Genomic DNA, 27,792 nt, shown 5'->3' with positions numbered 1-27,792 from the left:
TACATCTCCTCTGGAATGGAGGTGCTGCATTCACATGTTGGCCAGATTTACCCTGAAGTCCCTGCGAATTACTGGGGAGCAGTTCACACACAAGAAAAATAAAATAAAATAAAAGCACAGCACATGCTTCACAGTTCTCACTCAGACCTTCTGGGCTGCAAAACAACTTGAACATAAGTGCATTTATAAATGAATGAATGACTAACTAACTAACTAAATAAATAAATAAATATTGTTTGTTCCAGAAGTTTTTTTTTATTTTTCTGCCATGAAACAAGCCACTTATAGGCATTTTTAGATAGTTTTTGTTTTTAAAGCCAGCAAATTTTTCCAATCTGTTTTAAATTAAATATTCAGACACTTCTCAGCCCCCCCCATCAAAGCCCTATGGCAAACAGATCCCTATATATCCAGGGTGGGGGGTACCACAAAAAGGAATTCACATTCTATCTGGCAAAGGCTGGGCTGGCTGGCCTGGGCAGAGGGTCTGCTGTAGAGAACTGTGGTGTCTACTCTGCCTTCCTCCTTCCTTGCTTGCTTGGGGCCTGCTGGCCTACTCAAGGTCAGGCTTCAGGGAGGCCTGCTTGGAGGCCTCTCTGAAAGCCCCGCCCACCCACCGATCAGCTGAGAGCTGTGGAGAGAGCAGTAGCTGCTGTGTTTCAGTTTGCAGGCTGCTCAGAGGGCAAGGCAAGCAGGAGAGAAGAAGGCACACAAGGCAAGTGGCTGAGGGGCCCTGGGGCTGGGCAGGTGGGCAATGGGGTGGGGGTGGCAGGCACTGGTGTGGCACCCCCCCAGTTGCACCTAGGGCACGTGTCCTGGCTGCCCTTCTCCAGTTACACCCATGCTGGTAGCAGCAGCACTAGTTTTGATATGAAAACCAACTTGGAAAATAACCAATCCTCCTAAAAGTGGGCCTCTAAAATGTATATGTTAATTATGCTTCTAAAAATATTGTCACTTAGGAATACTGATCAGTGGTTGATCATCTTAAATCCACTGTCAAGCTTTCCTTTCAACTTAATGTTCTTCTCAGTATTAGGCTTGCACTATGGACATTATTTTGCACATTTAAACTGTTATCTGGCTAACTTGAAAATCTTGCTTACTGTCTTCTTGTGTAGTTAAAATAGGTTTGTATAGGAAGAAGAGCAGGAGGCAAGTAGAAGGAAAATAATCAATAGCATGTTATTGTTATGTACCTGTTGCAGATTATGGGACTTTACTTTGGAGCAGAACAGACCCAATTGCTGACTGACTTTACTTTATTATATTTTAGGTATACAAAAAGAAAACTGAAGCTGCCAAGAAGGAGTACCTGAAGCAGTTAGCTGCATACAGGGCAAGCCTTGTATCCAAGGTAACACATGAGATATGTATTGGGACAGATTGTAGCTCTTCCAGCTGTTTTTGTAACATTCATTTCTGTAGTATGTAAAATCATTGTTTTTCCCTGTCTAAGTTTTGAGGTCAATTCTGTGACTTGCTGCTCAGTGCAAACAGCTGCTGTTTAATCTATACAGTAAGCCCCGTTCGTATCGCCTTATGGTTTTTTCATATGTCTGAAGCATGAGCGGTAGTACAAGTAAAAGATAACACAGACACTATGGAGAAATCAGTGCCTACCAGCAGATAGTGACTAGGGCTGGTTTACTAGGTATTTTAAAAGTATGTGTATTTTTGTTTGTTTGCATAATATACTCCTCACTGTGATATGTTGATACTCCTTGTTGCATGTGATAGATATTTAGACAGAATAAGATATACTGCAGTAAGCTTGTGTGTGCGTGTGATATTACCTCTGTGTTTTTTGATAGATCTTTACTGCACAAGGCAGACTGTCTAACCATGTTTATATCTTCCTGAAACCTTAATATAATGTGTCTTTGTAATGGTACACTGGTATATCTATTGCTGCAGGCTTTTGTAAGCATGGATGTGCTGGCAGTAAGTCTGAAGATCATATCTGGGTCTCATATTTCTTAAATTATAATAGTTCAGAATAAGGAATATGTCCAAGTTGATAAGCTCTGAAACTTGTATTGGAGAGTATAACATTTTACTAGAATTACAATTAGCCAAAAAGTGACCATTGTTCCTTTGGAACTGATGATACAAACTCAGTAATCCAAAAACCTTCGGTTTAAAATGAGAGTTAAGCTGCTTTACATTTTCATTTGTGCCCTAAAAAGAATGGAAATTGCAAGTTAAAGTGCCTATCTCCATGCCATATAATATGTAAAGACTTTGTACATTCTGGTATATGATGATGGCTTTGGAAATGAGGCTGCATGCACCCACACTTTGTCTTGATCAGGGATGCATCAGGCAGAAATTCATCAGGGGCATCTCTAGTATGTGATTAGGGAAACTGCACCTGTTAAATATCTGCCTGGATGCATCCCTCCCCAGCCCAATGTTCAACTGAAAGACCAAGGCAAAGTGTGCATGCATGGAGCCTCATTTCTGAAGCCATCATCATATACCAGAATGTACAAAGTCTCTACAATTTATATGGCACTGAATTTCTAGATTTTTTAAAAAGGAAAATATGATTAGACACTATGGGAAAGAGCTTACCCAACCCACAAGGTAAAACTTCCTGATGCTGAACACCAAAAACTTATTAAAACCTTCAGTTAAATTATGGTACGGTCACACTCCCCTTGCCTGAAAAAACACAAGTAAATGAAATTAGTGGATTCAGTAATAGTGGCAGTATGATCCCACCTCATGATTATTCAGCAGTGAATAAGGGCACAAGATGCAGATAATTTGTGTTCACTTTAAATCTGTAATTTTTTCCTTTTCCTTTACACACACACACACACACACACAATTAAAAATAACAAATACTTTAACAATGGTGTCCAAAACGATAGATTATCTTCCCAGAAATTTCTCATAAACTTCAAAGTTCTCCTGCTTGATTTTATCTCCTCCAGGATGGTGTTAGCAGCAAAGCAGTGTAAAAGTTGAACACAAGTAATGTAGACATTCAGACACGAAGGGACACACACAGACACGGACTCAGGCATACATGCACACATCCCTCACCCATTGCAGTGCACTCCACGTTCCCTGCTGGCTGCCCAGCCCCCAGGGCTCAGAAGGCCTCTGCACATGTGCAGAATTCACACATGCATGGAGGCCATCTGAGCCCTGGGGACAGAGGCTGGGGCAGCCGGCAGGGAATGCTGGCTTGCCAGGGCCCAGGACAAGATGTGTGCCCAAACAGGTGAAGAACACTGGAACAGAGAGCTGGTTGGGAGCTTTCCCTGCCGGCTGCATCATCCCCAGGGTTCAGATGGCCTCCATGCATGTGCAGAGTCTGTACATGCATGGACGCCATCTGAGTCCTGGGAGTGGAGGCTGGGGCAGCCAGTAGGGAATGCTGGCTTGCCAGGGCTGGGGCTGGGAGGAGCATCGGGTGGAAGCAGTGGGCAAAGCTACATCACTTATATGAAAGGCACTGTATAAGTGCTTATCTCTACGCCATATACAGCAGGGGCAGGTCAGCAGAATGCAGTGGCGGGTGGGAGCAGCAGAGGGCAGTGGGCAGCAAGGCCATGGCAGGGGCAGGGCAGTGAGTCAGCTGCCATGTTTATTGTGGGCAGCGCTGTGAGCACTGTAACCTCAAACTTGCTACAGCATAGATTCTGTTAGCACTAAAAATGCATTTTCTGCCTCTTAAAATGCATCTTTGAGGATAAATTGTAATATAAAAATGAATTGGGTCTCAAGGGGATATACAAAAGGCATTTTGCTGGCCTGCACGCTAAAGGCTGGAATTAGACTACAGAATAATTTAAATAGCACTTCTCCAGTCCAAAAAAAGGTTGCCAACCCTGTAAACTCCTCTTCAAAAGAAAAAAACTTTAAACTGCTCTAAGCTGTTTTTCAACAGATCTTCACCAAATTTTCAGGGAAGGTGTTTCTTGTCACCTAAATAATGTGTGGTGATGACCAGGCAGATCAGACAAATGGTTTTGATTTTTTTAAGCAATAGAATATTCAGGGCTTATAATGGTGGAACATTGAAAACAATCTCCAGCTTAACTATACTGACATAATCGTGACCGTATCATGTACATTAGTCTCCATTAAATATATTGGTATGTTTGCCAGAGCTTTTATCAAAGCCTTTCCCCATCCATTCCCCTACTCCTATGTTAGAATTATTGAAATTAATGGGGCTATAGGCAAGCTGTTTGATGTGTGTAAAATAAATATGTAAGGAAAAATCACATTACAAAGCATTTTATATAATGCTATTCAGACTGATATTAGTTATAATACTGACTAAGCTTTTCCATTGCCCTTAGTTGCAACTCTTATTATTTTTTGCAAGTAGTGTGTATAGCAAATTGTAAAGCATTATTTAAAATGCTGTGAATTGCAATTTTAAATTTTTGAAAAAACAAGCAATTTTTATCGCTTACCATGGTATTTTTTATTCAGGCTGACAGTAGGATTTGTTACTTTACCTGTTGAGTAGATATATCCAAGTAATATGATACAATGTCTTATTTAGCGCAAACACTGTCCTCATCAACATACAAAGATAGCGTCAGATATGCAGAATCTAATTCATGCATATTTAAGCATTAACTTTTAAACCTCTGGAGAACAGCTATATTTATTAGAGTGCTGCTTTGGGAATGGACAAGAAATTAGTGAGTGTACACCCCAACATATCCCAATCAGATTGATTGATTGATTGATTGAAAGAATGATTGATTGATTAAGTTCCGTCAAGTCAGTGTCAACTTAGAGTCAAGCACATAGATTCTCTCCAGGATAATCTGTCTTCAACATGGCCTTTAGGGTCTCTCAGTAGTGCCTTTATCAGGGTTTCTCAATGTGTGGGTCCCCAGATGTAATTGAACTTCAACTCCCATAATTCCCAACCCACGGCCACTGGGGCTGGGGATTATGGGAGTTGAAGTCCAACAACATCTGGGGACCCACACGTTGAGAAACCCTGCTTTAAGGTCTCTCAGTAGTCTCTCAGTTACTAATTTAGTAACTATTTTGAACCAATAAGGACTTTCTTAAAGCTGCTGGAACCTAGTTCTGCTGCCCAACAATGTTTCCAGTCTACTTCCAGTTCTTTACTTCTGTTGCCTTTCCTGAGCCTCTGCTCCTTTCCCCATCACCACCCAGCCCAATGTTCTGAATCTATTGCTGCCTTCCAACACTTTTCCTGATTTACCTGCTTTTCCTGGCCCCAGGCTCCCATGTAAACTTATGGGCCTTTTCAGCTATCACTTAGCAGGAAGAAATCACAGCCTTCTAAGAGTCTCCGGCTTTTGCACCATTCTAAGGGAAAGAAAATATCTGATCCAGGTTGCCCTATGTTTCTTGGAAATATTGGTCTCCTTTGTTTCTATGAAGTAATTGCCTTTTCAAAACTCAAAAATATAGTCTGAATCAGGTATTATTTTCCCCTAGAGTGGGATCAGGTGCCTGTGGCTCTTAGGGCCTTTTATCGGGGCGGAGTGGAGTGGTAGGTGGTGACAGCAATGGCAAACCGAGCTGATTGGCGCTGGTGTCACTCATGGAGACCCCTCCAAAGTATGTTCAGTATCTGAAATGATCAGATATATCAGGCCTGTTCAACTTTGGTCCCCCAGCTGTTTTTGGACTACAACTCCCATAATTCCCAGCCACAGTGTTCAAAAGCCAGGGATTATGGGAGATGTAGGCCAACATCTGCAGGAGGGCCAAAGCTGAGCAGCCCTATATCCTTTTCATTCAAGGCAGTAAAACTAATACAATAGTTATATTATAAATGTAACTCCAGCATTATTTTGGTATTTTGGGTTATTAGATAGACACGGGATGCAGTGGCTGACATACTGTGCAATGATATGCACACAATGAAACATTATGTTTGTGCAGTTGCACAAGACTGCTGTTATGCAAGTGTGAAAATGGCACAACTCTGTGCTTGCACAACTGCACAAGCATTACATTCCACTGCATGCAAAATGTTGCGCAGTCAGGTAGAAAGAAGAGTGGGGTGCAAAATGATCATTATGTTCCTAGACCTCCCTGAGTCTTAAAAAAGCCCTTCTCTTAGTGGGATGAGATTGGTCTTCAGTAATTAATGTCTGAACACATGTGGACATCTGTAGAACAATGCCATTTATTGAATCCTTACCTGTTCCAGGTAAGAGAGCTTTATAGTGTATAAAACCCTCTTGCCCTCTGAATGGGGGTGGGGGGTGGGGAACTGCCTCAATATATTACTTTATCCCCCTATAATAAAAACAGTAACATTTTATCTCTTGCCTTAGTGCCTTTTCAAGTGTTTTGTTTTTCTGTGTGTGTATGAACTAGTCTACCACTTTGTGAGTGTAACACATAGTCTTACCTTCGCACAGAGAATTGAATTCCCTTTATCATTTCCATTTAATTTTGCACAGTTTACTGGAGAAAATACGTTTTTGTTGCCATCATTACTACAACTTGACTCGGGCAAATGAAGTTATCATCTTTTTCATTGTATATCATTGCACATAATGAACCAATTTCTGTAATGTGCATATTGGCTGATTGGTGGTGATGGTGCATACATCAAAAGGAATACAAATGGTTCTTCGCAGGCTCCAGTGACCCCAGAGTGCCTGGAGTAACGTTAAACTTATTTTGACTTGTAAACGGAGCAAATGTGACATGGAGGTTATAGAATGAGGGCTTATATGCATCTTCCAACCCTTGTTTTGACATAGCTCTGCCTTATTTCTGAGGAACATTTTACCATCTTTTCCCTGGCATGTTTCACCTTTCACTAGTTATTCATTCAACTTTTTCTTAAGAAATGAATTACTATTCAGGTACATATCCATTGGCAAGCCCTTGGGAGTTAATCTCTTACTCTTTGCTGCATTTATGTGAGCACATCTAGTATAAGCTCTGATGAAATGACTGTGGGGGAGATCTAGCAAAATCGATGTAAATAAAAATGCTAGATATGAAAATGTTATATAGTAGTTATTAGTGGAAATAATTATCTACAAAGTATGGAGATTATGCAAAAACAAACAAAAATGCTTCCTGGTTAACTTCTGAACTAATCTTAAATGTCTATCAGGATAATCCCTTAGAACAGGGTGTCAAAACCACGGGCCGCATCCAGCCCATTCAGCTCCTTCCTCCAACCTTCTTTTCTTCCCCATGCCATGCTGCGCAGCTCCTTCCTTTACCGTCCCTCTGCCAAATGTCAAAGCACTGATGGCTTCCTTTCCTCCACGCCCCCCCCCACACATTGTGTCACTCCTTCCTTTCCCCCTCCATAGAAGCGGCAGCATCCAGATTGCCCGCCGGCTTCGTTCTTTCCCTGGAGCTGCTCCTTCCTTTCCCCTTACTCCAGTCCATACTATGCCAAAGCGCTGGCTGGCTTCCTTCTTCCCCCTGCCAGTGCCGGTATTTGTCTCTCCCTCTTCCATCCTCCACCCTCTCTCTCCCTCTCTCCAATCCTGCCCCATCCACTTTCTATCTTTTCCTCTCTCTTTCCCTCTTGTCAAGCCTCCCCCATCCCCTTTCTCTCTGTCTCTCTTCCCTCCCTCGTCAGGTCTTCACATCCCCCACTCCTTCTCCCTCTCCAATCCTGTCCCATCCACTTTACATCTTTTTCTCTCCTTTTCCCTCTCTTGTCAAGCCTCCCTCACACCCCTTTCTCTCTGTCTCTTTCCCTCTCTCTTTCTCTCTCTCTCTCGAGCTTCTATTGGGAAGTATGATATTCAGAATTTCTTCCAAAAACTAACCACCACCACCCCCCAGCAAAATAATTAAATTTCCCCTGACCAAATTCCAGCATAAAAGTAATGCATTCCGCTAATTTCAGTGGCAGGGCAAGAGCAGGTAGAAGAAAGGGAATGAGAGAGAGATCGAGGAGGAAGACAGAGGGTGGTGTGAGGTGGACATGAGTCGACAGAAGGTGGCGAGAGCCTTTGTGTGGCTCCCCAGAAGTACAACAGAATCTAATGCAGACCACTACCAGATTTGAATTTACACCCCTGCCTTCTAATGTGATGAGTTCTTAGGTTTAGACTGATAGTGGAAGAAACTTCTTAGATGGAGGGTAGAAGGTAAGCCTCTAGAGTGTTGGGACACCTTTTATAGCCTCACCAACTTCAGGGGACAGAAGGCACCTGAAACGTCCCTGTTTTCAAGGGAAGTGAGATGGCATACTCTGGCACCACCCCCAACCCTTTCTTGTGTGTTGAGTGCAAGAACTGAATGGGGCTCTAAATTTGTACTCATAGGCACTCCTCCACATCACAAGTTGGAAAGCCTGGTCACATTGAAGGGACGATGCACACACATGGTTTTTGGATGGCAGCATTCAACATAGCCAGTGGTGGAAGCCCCTCCTTCATTCATTCACATGCAGTGTCTCACATGCATGAGCAATATGAAACTTAAAATATGAATGTAGTGCTTACAGCTGGAAAGATACATGATTAGGGTCTTTAATGCATAGAGGACCACAATGCAGAAGTGGTTCTTGATGGATTCTGCCTGAAAGCTGTTACCTTTAAACTGGCCACAAGTATCTATGAAACAGAAATGCTGTGGCTGTTAGAGATGTCCATGGTGATCATGTATATGTTTAAGCCCTCTTCAGACAGTTTTTTTTAAAAAGGGGACTGTGTCCTAGCCTTCCAATCTTGTTCACATCCCGCGTGAGGGACTGAGACTTTGGGGACACATCAGTGACAGGGCAGAGATTGCAGGCTCACTCTCAGGATGCTGTACTCAATATAGCATCCCCTTTTTTTAATGTCTGAAGAGGGCTACAGTGTAATGTTTGGGTGGTGTAGTAGCATATGTGCAATGTGTGGTTCTTAACTCTAAGGAAAGTGTTACAAACCATACCACTTCTCACACGTAACTTATAATACAGGCCAGCATTGTGTGTTGGGTGCTAGCCCGATTCCCTCTTAACAAGGAAACAAGCCATCTGTAAAAGGCTGCCACTGGAACGTCTTCTAGCGCTCAGGGGAAATAACAGAATTTGGAAGAATCAAACAAGTGTGTGGTTATCTGGGCACCAGCAAACATCATCTACAAGATTATTTGATTGTTAGCATTGTTTTTGTAATAATGACTAAATGTCACTGTCTTTGGCCTTGTCAATACTTTGGAATTGATGCCTATCAGGTATCTCCCCACCTATCCTATTTCTCCCCACCTATCCTATGTTTCCACTACTACTGAATGGTTTTAAAGAGACCAGCACCCCTTTAAAGTCTTGAATGAGAGAGAAAAATTCTACACAGGTCTGTGCTGGTGTGATGGTGCATTTCTAGGACTAGAAGCAGCAAGAGAAATTATAGGGTTTGGTAAGGAAGTTAATGCAGCAAAGACAGAAAGCATTGGGGAAAGCAGCAAGTCCCATGCAAGTAAGCAGATTATTACCGGGCTGGGCATACAGGTAGACTACGTTATCCATGGGGGTCCAGTTCCTGCAGAATTCCACAGGTAATGAAACCATGGATAACAGGACATTCAGGCAATGAGGGGGGTAGGTTCCTGAGGTGGCAAAAAAGGGCAAAGAACAGCAGAAATAATGAAAATAAAGTGCCCTACCATGCTTTGTGGGTCTGCAGTTGTCCCACAATGTCCACCAAAAGGTGGTTTTTTTAAAACCCACCAGTTGTCTGTTTTTTGTGGCAAAAAGAATGTTTTGTGTTGTTTTAAAATGAGCCACAAAATGGTGGCTGGAAATGACTTTGAGGTAATTTCCAGAAACCCCGACACAACAGATATGTGAAATTTAAACCCTTTCCCCCCACATATACCAAGTTAATTGCCCGACCATGGATACGCAGAACCATATAAGTTGGGGCCACATATGGTGAGGTTTGCCTGTATTCATGATAGGCATCAGCTTCTTGGCTACATTTTCATACTGATGCAAAAATAATAATAATGTTTGCTCTTTCTCAAGGAAAGCCTTAATTTTTGTACTTTTATTTTTAATATGCAGTATGTTTATTATGAGATATCATACTTATGCTTTAATTTAATGTGGTAGATTGTTTTATACAACATCTAAGACAGTATCAAAATCCAAAATAACTGCTGTCCTAAAATTACATTATGTAAAAGAAAGGTTTTCTTTATAAAATATATTTTGCTCTGTAATGATGATAGAAAACATTAGATGCTTCCCTTCCAGTGTTTATGTAGAAACTCTAGTTCTGCTGATCTTTTGTAATTGATTGAGTAAGACAAACTAAGAGCCAGCAGGAACCTTTATTACCTATTTTGCCTGTCAGGGTAACAGAACATATCAGCTTCTAAGTATTGTCTGTTTCTTTTCTGAACAGAGTTACAATGAACCTGTTGATGTTAAGGTATCCCAGCAACCTCAGATGATCAACACAAAGCAGTCAGTGTTCCATGGATCTACACAGCCTCATTCGGCATTATATCTAAGTTCCCATTACCACCAACAAGCAGGAATGAATCCTCACATAACAGCCATACACCCCAATATTCCTAGGAATATAGCACCTAAGCCCAACAACCAAATGCCAGTGACTGTTTCCATAGCAAACATGGCTGTGTCCCCACCTCCATCCCTTCAGATGAGCCCTCCTCTTCACCCACATCTCAGCATACAACACCAGCCACTTACAATGCAGCAGTCCATTGGAAACCAGCTACCAATGCAAGTCCAGTCTGCTTTACATTCACCTACGATGCAGCAAGTAAGTCCCACCTAAGTTTTAATCTGTTTCAGGATCATGTGACAATTGAAACTGCATGACTTTCTTTCTTGTACTGCAGCTGCAAGTTATGGCTTTCAAGGGTAGCCTCACCCATGAGGGAAGGCTGGGGAGGCAAGGGGTTCCTCTGTTTACTTCAGGGAGCAACAGCAGGAGAGAGGGCATGCACTTACTTCTTGCCTGTGGACTTCTCAGAGGCATTTGGTGGGCTACTGTGGGAAACAGGATAATGGACTAGATAGGCCTTGGGCCTGATCCAGCAGAGCGGTTCTTATGGTCACATCAGAGGTTCCAGCATGTGCATACCCTGTATGACCAAAAAAGAAGTCCCCAACTGGCTCTTATATTTGCCCTGTCATGAGCTTGCGACCATTTCATGGCAATATTAGCAACATTAAATAATTTCCAGCTCCACAAAAACCTGTGTACAACAACAGAGAGAGAAAATGGTAATGAGAACCATCCAGTTCCATCACTTATTTTGAAATATGGCACTATGTTTCATTCATTTGTTCATGAAAGCCACACAACACATTCATTTGTTCATCGAATGAGCACCACTTTACTATGTATTATTTTCGGTAGCACAACAAAGTACACATTTGTTCCTCCTCCCTAAAAATAACCCTCTTTTATTTTCTGTCTGTCTCCTCTCCTATGTAACCTAAGTCCTTTTTCTTTCCGAGACAATACCTTTCCTTATATTAGAAGACAGAATATAACTGAAATACTAACTTCATGTGATGATGTAAATTGATGGTATGCCTGTTATATCCCAACACTGTTTCTTCGCTTTTGTAACTTACCACCCACTCACCCCAGATATTATTCAGATGTTTTCATTTAGCTATACACTGAAGTGACCAAAGCTTATTCCAAAGTGGCAACAGTTAATTTAGAGTTGCAATATATGTGATTTTCTCTAATTATTTTTTTTAATGAGCTTCAGCTTCTATACATTATAATGAATCCATTATGTTGGTCATTCACCTAGACGTGGTTTTCTCTCTTTCAAGTTCCTCACATGTCGCATGTCAAATATAACCTTTTAAATCATGAGATTCATTAGATAAAGGGAACCGAGAAGTCATCTAGCTAAATTAACCAAGTTTGTTGTAATCTTCATAGACTAGCAGAAATTTATGCAGGAACTTTATGGTAATTGAATAAAAGGTACTGCAAGGTCAGAGGTGTCTATAGGCCAAATAAGTTTTAGCAAACCAGATGTATTTGGTCATGCATCTAGACAACTTGGTTATGCAAACATGGCTTTTATGTTGTGATTCTTTTATATACATGATACTTTAATATCCTGAATCATTGTAAGAGCCAGCAGTATTATGTTTAAACAAAAGCTATGTATAGGGAGCTAAAAGTTAAACCGCCTGTCTTGAAAAAGACTTTTCAATTACAACATGAGAAGTAGCTACCACATGTACATGCATGCATCTGCATATTACTAGGGTGATGTTCACTTTCCTATTGTAGTGATGAAGTAGTGATCTAAGCTCACTCTTAGCTAGTTGGGCATGCTCTAAAATCATCAATGATACTCCTAACCTGACGAAGATAGGCTTATTTGCTAAGGCAAAATATTGGCCTTAAGATATATTTCCCATGGGAGAGGACTATACAAAAGATATACAGATTTTAATATATAATTGATTACTGTTTTAAAATACCCCCCCCCTTTAGCAATATGATTACATAGTTTCTCCTAAGAATTTGTAACTCTATTTCTTCTGCAATCTCTCTTATTTAGTAAAATTTTGGGCATTCTGTATTTTTGCCAGTCTTTCATTCCTGCTACAATTTTTTCGCTGCACCACGTTTCTGTATTTAGTTTAAGAGGAGGAGAAAAAAAATCATTAATATCTGTCAACTGTTCTTATAACCTTAAGGGGAAATCTTTGTATGATATCACACAGACAGATTTTCAATTTCCTTGTGTAATAAACAGATGCTTTAGGATTTGGATGTAATTTAAAGGTTTAAAAACATCACATTGAGATTGATGAATAAATCAGTTGTGAAGACAAAAACATTGATGCATGTTGAAAATACCTCTCCAGACAGGCAGGAAATGAAATTAGTTCCTGGTAAAGTGTAGAGATGAGGATCTCAGTTTAGGTTCTGCTGCAGGCTTTTTAGTACTTGCTACAGTCGCACACAAAACCCCCAGCTAGGGATACAGAAATCTAATTAAAGAGCAAATGTCCCATCTGACATCAAATTAATCTTTATCAAGTCCCCTATTTTTATTTCAATCTGGCACAAGAAAATGAAACTTAAAATTCAAGGCATGTTGCAAAACAGTTGGTGATTTTATCTTCAGCAAAACATTTGGCATTGTCTCATTAGCCCATAGACTATCCATTTTCTTGATTTTTAAAAATTGCATCACTGTTTTCAAAATAATAAGTTAAATAATATTTAATGTTTCTGTGCAACAGTGGCACGTTTGAGAAAGCCTCATGGTTTTCTTGTACTGTTTGAGTCATTGCCCAAATTTGGACTTGATAGCCTTTTGTTGGTTTTTCATTTTTGGATTTCATCAATTATATTTTAGAAGTGTTGGCATAAAAGCATGGTGAATCAATTATACAGGCATGACAACAGCATGATGTCAAGATGGCTGCAGAAGAGATTAAAATTTTGGGATAATCAAATTTGATAAAATGCATGGTGAAGAGGTAAGGCATTACATGCTACTTGGAGCGGTGCAGCCTTCCACCTGTTCTCTAGAATCTGAGGGGTGAGTTAGATCTTCCTGTACTGGATGGGGTTACACTCCCCCAGAAGGAGCAGGTGCACAGCTTGGGAGTACTCCTGGACCCAGGCCTCACCCTGGTATCTCAGGTGGAGGCCATGGCCAGGAGTGCTTGCTATCACCTTCAGCTGATTCGACACCTGCGCCCATTCCTTGAAGAGGATGACCTCAAAACAGTGGTGCATCAGCTGGTAACCTCCAGGCTTGACTACTGCAATGTGCTCTATGTGGGGCTGCTTTTGTACGTAGTCCGGAAACTTCAGTTAGTTCAGAATGGGGCAGCCAGATTGGTCTCTGGGGTAACCCGGAGAGACCATGTTATGCCTGATTTGAAACACACTGGCTGCCAATATGTTTCTGGGCAAAATACAAAGTGCTGTTTATTACCTTTAAAGCCCAGAATGGCTTAGGTCCGAGTTATCTAAAAGAGTGCCTTCTTCTACATGATCCCCACCACACGTTAAGGTCATCTGAGGAGGTCCGTCTCCAGGTGCCACCAGTTCATCTGGTGGTGATGCAGAGGCGGGCCTTCTCTGTAGCTGCTCCTGGGCTGTGGAATATACTCCCGGCAGAAATTCGTAATTTGAGATCATTACTGTCCTTCAAGAGACAGTTTGGCCTGGCCATCTGGGGTTTTTAAATGATTGACAAATGGTTTTAAATTGCTGCCCTGATTTCCAGGGGTTTTTTTTAGCTGTTTGAATTGTTTAATTGGTTTTATTGTGTTTTTATAGTTTGATTATAACTGTTAACTTGTTTTAATTGTTTTTATCATGTAGTAAACCAGACTGAGCCATTTTGGAAGGGTGGTATACAAATCAAATCAAATCAAATAAATAAATAAATAAATAAATGTATTCTGTAGATTGTGTAGTCAAGGGAACATTTCTTTTAGATAATAAGGAATCCTGGTTAGGGATATGCAATTCAATTCAGGTTGAATTGGGGGTGATTAATGGATTCGACTGCGAATCAAATCACACCCTAAATGAAGGGGCTGATTCAATTTGATGTAGAATTGAATCATCCCCAATTTGACAAGAATTGATTTGTATAGCCATTTTGGTTGGCTTTTCCCTCTTCCTGATTGGTTTTCTGGCACTGACTTCCAATTGTCATGAGATCTCCTTGATTATTGTTTGGTTTGTTGTCACTTTTGGAGGGAATTTCAAAAGGGACTGGGAGGCAGGGAGAGAGAGCCCTTATGAAGAAGAGGATACATCAGGGCAGGAGGAAGGAAGGTTTGATTTTGTGGTTTTCTTTTCTCAGCACTGAGTATATGCTCAGCTGTGCTACCTGTTGCTGCTATAACTGTTTTGCTGGATCTCAGATTGATAAAGGGGGAAGAAAAGAAGGAATTTCAAAATGTATTCAAAGGAACTGGGAGGCAGAGAGTTTCCTATCATCAAGGAAGGTCATGGGAAACTCTTAGATCAGGAGAGGAAGAAGCAATCAAGAAAGATTTGATTTTATGGTTTTTTTTCTCAGCACTGAATATAATGTTGTGCTGCTATAACTATCTGGTTTTGCTGGTTCTCATATTGACAAAGGCAGAACTTGGGTGCCTGCTTACCTTCCTTGAGTTGTGTTTTGGTCTGTTTGTGAGATGGTGTTGTGGAGAGAAATGGACAGTAGCAGTTCTGTGTGTGTCTGTGATATTTCTTGGTGGTTGCTGTGATGAACTTGATGTCTGGCCCTGCCTAACTTGTGCTCCACTCACTGCTCTGGTCTATTTTGCAGTCTGCTTTCTGCATTGCATGGTATACACAGTCAAAATGTGGCTGAAGATTTTCTGGTTGAGATTAAAATCTCAAGATTTTACTTGCTGGCTGCTAAGGGTGATGCTGTGGCAGATTATTGTAATGCTGAAGTAAGGAGTCATAGCTGTGTGTAAGAGAGCAACTTGTGCCCATGATGTTACTGTGGCTGGGAGTGGATTCTGGTTCATCTGTGGACTCTGTGTTTGGCAAAAAGTGGTGTTCTGTGTTGCGAAGGACTGTGTGTGCTGCTTCTGTTCTGCAGTGTTGGTTTTTCAAGAAGGGTTTGCAAAATGTGTCCACTGCACTCTGCTTGTTTCGCCCATAGGGAACAATGGGGAACTCAAATCACCCCATTGTTCCGTATGGGTAGCTCCTACAGACACCAAAGTGAGTTTGCTGGAATGACGTGATGGATGCTACCTACCACCCAACCCACAAAAGAAATGAGCAACCTGACTATTATTATTATTATTATTATTATTATTATTACCAAAACCTCCATAGGATCCTATGGGATTTTTTGGGAAAGATAAAAATAAAAATATCCCACTAGCCCGTTTCTTTTGTGGGTTGGGTGGTAGGTAGCAGCCATCATAAATATATAACTAAAAAATATAACAAACTAAAATATATAACTTATCCCTGCAATCAGGCTCTGTACCAGAGGACTGGAAAGTAGCAAATATAACACCAAGTTTCAAAAAGGGATCCGGGACCATCCGGGAAATTACAGGCCGTTTAGTTTAACATCCATTCCAGGCAAATTGATGGAAAGCACCCTAAAGGATAAAATTGTAAAGCACATAGAACAACAGGCCCTGCTGGGAGAGAACCAGCATGGTTCTGCAAAGGTAAATCTTGCCTCACAAACCTTTGGAGTTCTTTAAGAGTGTCAGCAGGTGTGTGGATAAAGGTGATCCAGGTGACATAGCATACTTGGACTTCCAAAAAGCTTTTGACAAAGTTCCTCATCAAAGACTCCTGAGAAGTCATGGGATAAGGGGACAAGTACATGTGCGATTAGCAGTCATGGGAAAAGGGGACACGTACATGTGTGGATTGCTAACTGGTTGAAGGACAGGAAACAGAGGGTAGGGATAAATGGAGAGTTTTCACAATGGAAGTAAGTAAGAAGTGGGGTCCCCCAGAGATCTGTACTGGGACTGGTGCTTTTTAATTTATTCATAAATGATCTAGAAGTAGGGGTAAGCGGTGAGGTGGCCAAATTTACAGACGATACCAAACTCTTTCACATAGTGAAATCCAAAACAGATTGTGAACAGCTCCAAAAGGATCTCTCCAAACTGGGTGAGTGGGCGACAAAATGGCAAATGTGGTTCAGTGTTGGCAAGTGTAAAGTGATGCACATTGGTGCGAAAAACCCCAACTTCAAGTATACGCTGATGGGATCTGAGCTGTTGGTGACTGACCAGGAGAGGGATCTTGGGGTCGTGGTGGACAGCCCGTTGAAAGTGTCGACTCAACGTGTGGCAGCTGTGAAAAAGGCCAGTTCCATGCTCGGGATCATTAGGAAGGGGATTGAAAATAAAACAGCTAATATTGCAATGCCCTTATACAAAACAATGGTGCTGCCATACCTGGAGTACTGTGTGCAGTTCTGGTCACCACATCTAAAAAAGGACATTGTTGAACTGTTAGAACCAGCTGGCAGCTGGTCCATGCAAGCGAACCAGGTGGAACCAGTGTGGCTTAGTTCAAGGGGCTATCCTTGTAAAGGGGAATCCAGTGAAGATTCCCTTTTGCAACCAATTGGATTCCTACTTCTAAAGGGGTTCAAAGGGTGCGGGCAGGAAAGAGGGCATCTTACTGCAGGCAGCCCAGTGGTGGCAGTGGTAGCTCTTCAATGGAAGCTCCTCTAGGCCCCAGCAGCACGGGCTGGTGTTCTCGGGCAGCACGAGGTGTTCTCTCCCCCAGCAGCACGGGCTGGTGGTGGCCAGAACCAGGCCACTGCAGGCCTGCACTCCCTGGGGGGAGCACCCATGGAGCCTAGAGGAGCCACCGGGGCACCACTGCCAGTAAAGTACCCTTTTGCCCACTAGGGATGTGCGAACTGCTTTGGTTCAATGGTTTGGGGGTTCATGGTTGAACTGAACCCCCCCTGGTTCCATCCAGACCGGGACCGAACCCCCCCCCCCCCACCAGTTCGTGGAATTTTTTTTAAAAATAACCTATAGCCCCTTCCGGCTGTCTGTGCAAGTTCTTCCGCCAGCCTCAGTAATCACTGCCGTGGCCTGTTTTAGAGCTTATTTTGGCCTGTTCGGGCCTCTGTATTTTTGCATGGCAGCCATTTTGACCGCCACCGCACATGCGCAAATGGCCTCTGCAAAGCCTGGCATGGCTCAGGGTTGTTGGTTTTTTTTATAATGGCTACCGCACATGTGCAAATGGCCTCAGCGAGGCCCTGGGCCTTGCCAGGCCTCACAGAGGCCATTTGCGCATGCACAGCAGCAGTCAAAATGGCAACCATGCAAAATTACAGAGGCCCGAATGGGCCAAAATAAGCTCTAAAATGGGCCATGGTGGTGATGATCAGGGCCGGCGGGGGAGGGAGAACCTTTGCAGACTTCCCCACTACGGCCCATAGGAAGCCCTCCAAAGGGGCTAAAGGTTAAAAAAAAAATTCAAAAACAAAAACTTTGCAAACTTCCCTGGACCAAATCAAAATTGGGTGGGGGGGGTGTTTTCTAAGAGGTGCCAGATTGAACTGGCCCAGTTCAGTTTGAGGCCGATCCAGGCCAGATGCCTCCATGCACATCCCTATTGCACATCCCCCTCAGCCTGTCTTTTGAAACTCTTTAGAGGTAGGAATCTCCTTTGCTTGTAAAGGGGAATCCTCACCTGATTTCCCTTTACAAGCATAGCACCTCAAACCAGGCTGAACCGGTTCAATCTGAACTAAGCCCAGATCAGTTTGGACAGATTGGCCCCTTTGGGGGGAACCAGGCCAGTTCAAGCTCAAACCGAGCCAGTTCGATTCAAACTGGTTCTGCATATGCCTAGTCAAAGCTGATGGTTGCCATATAATCAACAACTGCCTTAGACAGTCTACTCAGATCATCTATTTGATAGCTATCCTATATCCTACAGTCTCCTCAGATCATCTATTTGATAGCTATCCTATATGACGTACAGGCACCATTTGCATTATCAGCTTTGGCATATCCTTCAAGTTGCAAGTAGTTCATTGAAATGATTGCATCTTGACTGAATGATGTAGTCTGTGGAACAAAGCATTGACTTGTAGGCTCCTCAACAATACTTATCACAGAGTAATGCCCATGGGCACCTATTTAAAAATAATCATAGTATTTAGCTGTTAGCCCTTTGACTTCATTTGCAACTTTTGACAAGTGTGTCCCTTAAACTAGTTTAGTTAGAGTAATTGTGCTTGGTTGTATAGGCTCATGAGAAAATGTTTTGGGACTCCCCCCACCTTGCTTTTGTTCAAGCTCTAAGTGGATCCATAATGCTGTCAACATCTTATCACAGTGTGTTATCATTTTTCTACTCTGCCTAATATTTTATGTATTTTATATTCAAAGTCCTGAACACTAATCACAGTTGAGTCAAGCCAAGTAAATGCTCCCAGGAGGAACTGGGGGCAAGCCCAGAGAAACTTTGAAGTCTTGCTAAAAGGAGAAAACAATACAATTCCTGTAGCTGTCTTAGCAAGCACAGATAAACTTCCCCACTCTAAATGACCTATAGCTTATACAAAGGCCTTTCTATACTCTGTTAGCCTTCACCTAACCATCACCTTTTTTTCCTTTTCTTTTTTAGCTCATGGTGTGGCCAAAATCTTTCTTCTTCAAAGCCTCTATGTTGAATGCAAACTCAATGACTGGCATGTTCTGCAGTGTTACGATGGCAGAGCAAGAGCCATGCCCTTGCTGAGAGGCTGCAGAGGAGCTCAGCCAAAGGCTTGCCATGCAACCAGTAATGCACACAGGGGAAGGCAGAGGTGATTTTTGTTGATCTGCCCTCCCTCCAATAGTGTTAGCTTCCATAAATATATCCCTGAAGGTCTTGTGACTCTCAAGGGCATATTTCTAAAAGTCAAAGTACTTTTGATTGAATGGAGACCAGAGAAAATTGCTCTCCCTTGCCTGTGTATGATCAGCCTCTGCAAGGGTGCAACTCCTGCTGTCCTTGTAACACTGTGGGACATACTGGCAAGTCATTTTACTATTACAGGTTATTTGTGTTACTATTAGAGGTACTGTACAGGTGGGAATTCTTCCCTGTCCAGGAGTATTTTTAGGCGTGGAATAAATTTCCAAGGAAAGGCTTTTGATTTGAATAATAGGAAAATTCTTATTTTGATTCAGGTAATTACAAACATTGGGAACATCAATATCTGAAAGCCAATTCAAATAGCAATTTAAAGTCCTTGTTAAGCAGAAACCCTGCTAAACTTTACCTGTAGTTTGTTTGTTGCTGATGAACAACTAAGAAAATATCTGCTCAGGAGATGAGATATGGCAGGAGCTCATGTTTTCAAGGCAGGTATCTGATTTGTCAACCAGTGTGATGCCTGCACTGGTCTAATGTTGTGGGTAGTTTTGTAGGATATCAGCCTGTGGGAGGAAAATAGCTGCAGGTTTATTAAATACTAAACAAGGAAGTGTCCTTTTAAAACAAAATGTATGAGTAACTCTAGCAACAATGGTGTATTATAGCTCTGCATTTATGTTAATGATAACAGTTATTTATAAACCTCATGGCTTAAACTTAGCATTCTGGTATTTGCTAAATGCAAGTTGCTGCAAGTTTCACCCAAAGGGAGGTCTATTTAGGCAAATGAATTTTGCGCTAGCAAGCTCACCTTCTCCCAGTGTCCTTGGGAAGTTCATTTCTTTAGACCAATCTAGTCTGTTCTTTTTGAGCAGGCATTAGCTAGTTTATTACTGTGCTCATGCACTCTAAAGTGCTCCTAACCTTTCAGCAGCATCCTTTGTTTGTTTAGGCGAAATACTGTATGGAAAATCAATGCATACCATTCTTGAAAATCTGATCAGCTCTGCTGCTTTTGGCAAACAACATTTAAGCAAGCTCGCTTCTGCCTGAAAACAACAGCAAGTTGTTTTTTGGTGCTTTTGCTACATTAGTCTAACAACTGTTAAAAAGCTTTAGTTGAATTTTTGTGTAGTTGAGAAAGAAGTGCAAATAAAAGAAGCAGCAGATGGTCCTTTTGTGACTGAACCAAATAAAAGGGGTTTGAGAACAATAATTGTGAATAGGTGTAGTCTAATAAAACACTCAGCCACCTGCTGCCTGCATCCTTCAAAAAGATTCTGTTGCATATTCTTGGAATTAACTAATAGTGTATCCTTGAACTGAATTGAAATATGAGCTGCAAGAAACACACAGACCTTTCTTTTATTTTCCTGTGTTGAATGAGTTGTTTTTTCATGGTTTTAAAATGTCTCTGTTCTTTGTTTTGGACTTCTACACTGTTGCAGTGTGTTATCTAGCATTTCTTCTCAACCAATTAAAATTATTGTTCAAAAGACACAAGCATCCTTCGATTTTCCTTCTGCTTCAAGTTTGAAAATGTAGAAGTACAACTTTGTGAGGACTTTCAGTTAAGAGGTTAACTTAGGTAATCAAAACTTGCTTTGAATGCTGCTCTCTTCTTTTTCTTTTCTTAGGGTTTTACTCTCCAGCCTGATTACCAGAATATTATCAACCCAACATCTACAGCTGCGCAAGTTGTTACCCAAGCAATGGAGTATGTTCGTTCAGGGTGCAGAAATCCCCCAGCACAGAGTGTGGACTGGAATAATGATTACTGCAGTAATGGGTGAGCAGCCAATGAATGCCACCTTGTGTTGAGTCATATTTATGACAAAAGCCGAACAACCATTATGGCATCTATTTTTAATACTTATGAAATTGCCGAGTTCTGATGTGTTTGTTTAAGAATATTAAGAAACAAGTAGCAGTTCACATTATATTAGACAAGAGCTGTATTAGGTTTACTATTAGAGAACTGTTGGTTGTTTAAAAGAACCAAGGGCTGCAATCTTACATACATTTAAAAGCAATGAGTCTCATCTTCTATTTAAATCAGTGATAGACATGGAACATTAATGATCAAATACTATAGTCAGAAGAAGAGGATATTACCTTAGGGCCACAATCCAGTGAATTTCTTTGCCCATGATTAGGAATCTTTATATGTACAGTAGCACTTCTGCCACTTCCAGCAGAAATCCCTGCCCTTCTCCATAAGCTCCCAATGTGATATGGTCAGGGAATGGGTAGGGGAAAGGTGAAGGTCCACTAGCATTTCTGAATTCTCCCTGTATCTCCGCCCCCCATCATGATCAAGTAAAGAATGCTTTACTTTCCAAAAAGCAGTTTCTACAAAGAGTGAGAAAATAAATGGAATGCTAGATTGGTATGCCTAGAACATATCTATTTCACTAAGGCAAAGGTCCAATCTAATCTCTGTTATGGAATGCTCACTTCCCCCCCACCCTGTTTTCATGCCCTACATCCAAATAAGGGGCTTTATTGCAGCATCATGTGTGTAGATATTGTAAGCATTTATATAAGCATTTATATTCAGAGGCATTGGGCAAAGGTAGTTCCATGCACTGGTACAGAAAAGGATCACTGGCTGAGCTGCTGTTTATTGGGGAGCTACCTTGAGCTTTATTGGCTGAGCTGTGTTACTGGGGAGCTACCTTGGGCTTTGTCTGGCTCAGACACTGTATAGCTTCCCCTGCCTGAAGTGGTGCAACCTCTCAACACTCCTCTTTAAGGCTAATTCAGGCATTGAACACCTGCACTGGTACTCTTGAGCCTTGCACTAAACTTCGAGAGAGTGCTCCTTTTGACCTAAATAATTTTTGTTGGAAAACTCTGCATTCCGCTTGGTCAAACGGATGCTAGTCTGACTAACTGGAAACCCCTATTTTTGTGGTGAGTATAGCTGCCTGTCTTGTTAGTTCTCATGTAACCCACGGTATTCAGCTGGTGTTTGTAACGCCATTGCCAACATGTGTCATGCAGCATTCATGAGCACAATAGTAACTCTAGCTAGGTACAGAAGAAACATTTCATCTTCTCAGTAACAAAGTATTGCACTTTGAGTTCTGGGGAAATTTGTGTGAAGGAAAGACTTTTGGACCACAGCTGAAATACTATATATTCTTGAATAAAAACTATATTCTGGAAAGGCCTTATTGTTATGGCATTTCTGGTCAGCAAGTTGTTAATATCTCACCATCCCAGATCATGAAAATATCTTTAAAAAGTGAGAAAACACTTCCTCACTGAACCAAAACAATGTAGTTATTACAGAACCATGAGCCTTCAGGGCAAATGCACAAGCTAAACATTCAGTAGAAGTTTTGACTAGCCATCTGCCATATTTAGTACTATATTGCATGTGCTTTAGACATTGAAGCAATGGCTCACAAACTGTGCAGTGTGAGTGCATGCAGAGAGCATGTTGCACAAGCAATGAAATTGCATGAGGAATCTGCACAGTTGTACAGCCATTGGAAATAATGGCCGTGCATTTGCACAACTTCCTTGCACAATTTCATAAAGTGCAATGTGCATTTTAGCACAACTTACATTTAGAAGACACAGCAGTGCCTGCAGTGAACAGAACCTTCCCCGTGGAACACTGCATGGTATGTGAACCACTGGTTTCAGGGGAGTACATAGACACATACACATACATACACACACACACACAGTTAATGTTTGATTTTGAACATTAACCCTACATTTTGTTCTCTGTCCCCCCCCCCATTTCTTTTTCATAACAGGGCCATGCAGAGAGACAAAGCATTGTACCTTACCTGAACATGTTTGGGAAAGCACCTCTTCTTTCCACCGAGGAATGCAGGGAAGTCTTTTCAACATGGATTGCTTTATGCAATCAAGGCAGTTCTGCATTTATTTAGAAAATATATAAGTTGCTAAGCACTTAGGACTATTTGAGCTGGTGGGTCATTAACTCTGGGAAAATTTTTTAGTCTTGCTTCTTCCTCCACCCTCTCCTTTCTTTTTGTTTCTCCTTCAACATCCTTTAATGGACATTGCTTTTCTTCTTTCCTTAAGGGACTTGGACCATTCAGATTTTATGTTGGTTTTTATTTTGCTGTGAAGTGCTGCGCTAGTAACTGCCTTAGCAACTGTAGATGTCTTGGATAAAAGTCCTGGATTTTCCATTGGTTTTCATAATGGGTGTTTATATGAAACTACTAAAGACTTTTTAAATGGCTTGATGTAGCAGTCATAGCAAGGTTGTAAATAGCATCTATGTTACACTCTCCTAGAGTATAAAATGTGAATGTTTTTGTAGCTAATTGTAATTTGAAACTGGCTCATTCCAGTTTATTGATTTCACAAAGGGGGTTAAATTGGCAAACATTCATATTTTTACTTCATTTTTAAGCAACTGATTAATAGTTCTATATTTTCAGACTCTTTGAAAGAAAAGAAAAAAGGGAAATTACTCCCAAATGAATTTAATTAAACAGAAATTGGCTTTGTGTCATTAGTTATACAAAAAAAATCTAGTGTTGGGAAAAGAGCAAACACATTTATTTTGTACTGCCTAAAACTGCTTTTTTATCACTTTATGTGTAACAGTTAGTAAACGTCATTTATGTCCTCTTATGTATAAAACTGCCAAATGCTTTCTTGATATTTTATTAGATGCAGAAACAGATTGGAAACAGCTAAATTATAACCTTTACATATGGCTATGTATTATTGTTTCTTCATACTGTGTCTGTATTTAATCTTTTTTTATGGAAGCTGTTGCGCCTATTTATGAAATAATAAATATAGGTGTTTGTAAGTAAATTTGTTAGCATCTTAAAGAAGATTTTTTTTAAACTACTTTTGTTGGCATCAGTGTATTTGCTGCTGGTGAGAATACTTTTAGTTTTTACAGTGATATGAATAAAGCCAAACCAGCTTTTTCTGGCAGAGAATGAAGTTAACCAGCATTTATTCTGCACTTCTGAGTTACTTTCTTTTGATCTGAGACCAAAAGGCAGGGAAGTGCATGCGTGGAAGAGGGAGACACATAAGAACTTGCTGTTTCCTGGTCATGTAAGAGAAAGCTGTTCAAGTAACATAATATTTAATCTACATTGGCGGTCACTAAACAAAGAGATGTAGAGTACATCCAAAGTCTGATGTGCACAGGGATTTCCTCATCCTCTTCTATGAAGGGAAGCTTTCTGCACATGAACAGGGATTGTGTCACATGTGCAGGTCATTCCCCTGCTCATAGATGACCGCAGGGAAGTCCCTGTAAGTGTGCTGCTCTAATAGAATGTGCTGGGACAGCTGGATCATGGTCACAGTTTTAAATGGATGCCTTTGGCATTCTAAGAACAAAAAGTAAAGGAGAATTATAATGGAAAAAGAAAACCAAAATTTAAAGTTACCAAAAAATGTTTCAGTTATAAAAGGAAAAAAATAAACTATGTCATGATCTTTATGAGTAGGAAGTAGTCGTAACAAGGCTCTCTCAGTGCCTCCTAAGGAATTACTGAATGGCCAAGAGTAGAATAGTGAATAAGAGAGGACAGATTTGAAGACTGACTAAGTTTAGATCATGGATACTTACAGAGAACCCATTCTGGATACTACTAGCCCATTTTTAGTTCCCAAAATGGAGCTACCTAAGAAGGGATGAACTGTTGTCTTAGAGGTCCAAGCGTCTCCAACTCTGGCCTCTGTGTCTTCAATACAGAAAGATATGGAGGACAGAGAGGGATTGAGCCAATGTATTCTAGACACAGAGGGCAGGGATAATGTATCTGTAGATATATATTCGTAGACACCTTGGTCTACACCTCTAATGTATCCGTAGACACAGAAGGCAGGGATCGAGCTAATGTATCAGTCCCTGAATGTTAATTGACAGCACTCTATGTTTTTACCACTCTTTTCTCTTACTCATCCTTCTCTCCATCCCAAATGAACTCCAGACTACAACTTGGTCAAGTGTGGCTCTCATCATTCCCATTTCCTTTGGTTCTCTTGCCCTAGACTGCAGGCTGTACCAGACCAAGGCATCTCTCAGTGTTTGGGGAAGATTAAATCAGTAGTTTTTGTTGTATTAATGAATGCTCACTATGGCAAAAATCTAGAATCCTTGTACTAATCTATTTGATAATCAGTTCACTTCTATTTCATATTTGAAATAGAAATATTGTGTTAATCCAATCCAAAACAATGTAAAAATGCCTAAAAAATACATTATGTTTGCTTTGGAATGAAATTAGGCAATGTATAACCTTGAATCACTTGAGCATGTAAAAACTAATAAATAATGCAGATCAGATGTGATTACTGAAATGGCTGTAGCTGAGTTCTAATTTTGCTTGTCTTGAATCCATGTAGGAAGTCCTGATTACATTCACAGTTTATTGTCTTCTGTTGAGTAATTTAGAAATATACCAGCACTAATAATTAACTAATGTCTCCTATTTATTCTGTTATGGTAAAACTTCATTTCCTGCTCAAATAAATTCTATAAAAAGTACAAGCAATGGTTAGTGGTTATGGGAACCAGCTTTGACAGGATTTGATGGGAGAGTGTTGTATCATCAGCATATTTTCTAGAGTGTGTGCACTGACACAATATACCATTTATTAATTGGTCAGTCACAATCCAAGGTTCAAACTAGAAGCAAATATTAATGTCAATAAAAAGTACATCATAAACAAACTACTTGTGTGTGGATATGTTGCTACTGAATATCTACTAGAATTAAAAGGCTGACACACATTCCCTGGGGGTATTTTATCCATCTTTACACTGTGCAAATTGGCATGACTCAATCACATGAGTTCTTTTCTGGACTTGCATAGAAGTTCTGTGTCCAGCAGAATGGTGATGATTCACTATATATGCAGAGGAAAATGCTCAACCTGGAGATTGAAATGGCAGCCGAGGAAATGATTGTGACTATTAAATTGCCTGGAATGGATCACCATACCCTAGCCATGTCCTGCATACTAAGCTAAAAAATCAACCTCAGGATATCTCAGTATCAACTTAGTGGAGCCATATAATGGACTTGATTGCTACTTCCCTAAATCCATCTCTGTAGTGAAGAGAACACTGTTTATAACACTTCCAAAGTAAAAGATTTTTCATCCACCACTATACCATCTGTGGAGGAATAGCTGTCTATCCCCCTGCTTTGCCACCACATGTGGAGGATCCGGCCTGCTGCTAACACGAAACACAGATCTCCCTGACAATTTACCAGTTTAACCGCTGCCACCAAGTAGACCTTTGTGCTTTGGGCTGAGTCTACCACAACAGCCTTTCAAACTCTGTTGCAAAAACAAACTGTCATAGAGTGGTAATGCCTATAGGTGCGAGGTAGTAACACTTCATTTCATAACTTCAGAAACAGAAGCTACAATTTGTCTTTGAAAGATATTTTATATTGCGAACAGTTCAATTTTAAATCAGAAATTGTTTCACAAGTTTAGTATTAAAAAAGCTTTAACCAAAAGAGCATACGGAATAAACAAAATGTGGTCAAAACTGCATCACTAACCTGACCCTTACTGAACCCTGAATCCTTGATGAACACCTTTAGCAACTCTGGCTTGTTCCTTCTCTGGTCCTGGTTACACAGTACAGACCTGGAGTTCAATCCAGCCTGGTTCTTCTGTGATTTCAGCTCTTGCTCCAGCCACAGCACTGTAGCAAAATTCTCTCAGCCTGGGCTAGCAATTCTTCAGCTTTGACTGGTCTCAGCATTTCCACTTGGACTGGCCTCAGTTCTTTCAGCTTTCTGACTTCTGATCTCCAACTGCACACTTCTTCTTACTTCTTCCAGGATTCTCCAACTCTGACTTCCAAAACTCAACTCTTACTGCTGACTTCCAAAACTCAACTTCTTCATTCTTCAGCTGGTGACTCCAGACTCTCTTCTCTCCGATAAAGCCGCCTTCTCTAAATAGACAATGTTTTCCTAACCATTTTTAAACAACCCAGTCAGTACAACTTTCCCTTTCATTTTACAAAATGCAACCAATAAAATCAAGCTCCCTTTCCTTCCAAAATTAACTCAGTGCATTGCATCATCTTTAATTGAATCACACTTGAGCAGAATCCAAACATTTGACACTGTACACTTTTTTCTAACACAGGGACTTTGCAAGCATTTTATAATCACAATCCATTTACAATGATGAGATTTTAGGAATATCAATGCAATAATACAATTCATTTACAAGGGCTTATTTACCAAAAACAAACAAACAAACCCAAGAGGTCTAGGCCTCTACATCATCCACATTGTTCCTTTGAATTTCCCTCTATTGTCATTCAAGTATTAGCTTTGTATATTTAGGTGAGAGGGAGTGTCAGGGGGGAAGTCACATGCATTTCTCATTTACAGCGAGTAGCCTATCATTAGAAGGCACCGGACATTAATATGAGTTTCATATCAGAGAAGCTAGTAAAATATAATTAGCATCATCCAGAACTACA

The 27,792-nt window shown here is 40.9% G+C and overlaps 1 protein-coding gene across 8 annotated transcripts in view; it reads left to right on the top strand.

Annotated features, from left to right (window-relative positions):
• TOX (thymocyte selection associated high mobility group box) overlaps positions 1-26,007 on the top strand; it is a 347,867-nt gene extending 321,860 nt beyond the window's left edge. For 7 of the 8 annotated variants that reach the window (XM_053250482.1, XM_053250477.1, XM_053250480.1 and 4 more), the window contains 4 exons: positions 1,277-1,357; positions 10,341-10,724; positions 20,945-21,096; positions 23,081-26,007. In XM_053250482.1, the coding sequence (XP_053106457.1) occupies positions 1,277-1,357; positions 10,341-10,724; positions 20,945-21,096; positions 23,081-23,117 (654 nt within the window). In that variant the 3' untranslated portion in view covers positions 23,118-26,007. The remainder of the gene's footprint in view (positions 1-1,276; positions 1,358-10,340; positions 10,725-20,944; positions 21,097-23,080) is intronic. The other variant, XM_053250485.1, reaches the window with a different exon arrangement.
• The last annotated feature ends 1,785 nt before the right edge of the window (positions 26,008-27,792 follow it).

The sequence above is a fragment of the Hemicordylus capensis genome, chromosome 4 (genome assembly GCF_027244095.1).
Source record: "Hemicordylus capensis ecotype Gifberg chromosome 4, rHemCap1.1.pri, whole genome shotgun sequence".
NCBI classification, from domain to species: domain Eukaryota; kingdom Metazoa; phylum Chordata; class Lepidosauria; order Squamata; family Cordylidae; genus Hemicordylus; species Hemicordylus capensis.
Note: the sequence above shows the minus strand (reverse complement) of the source record. Positions and strands in the feature narration are given on the sequence as shown.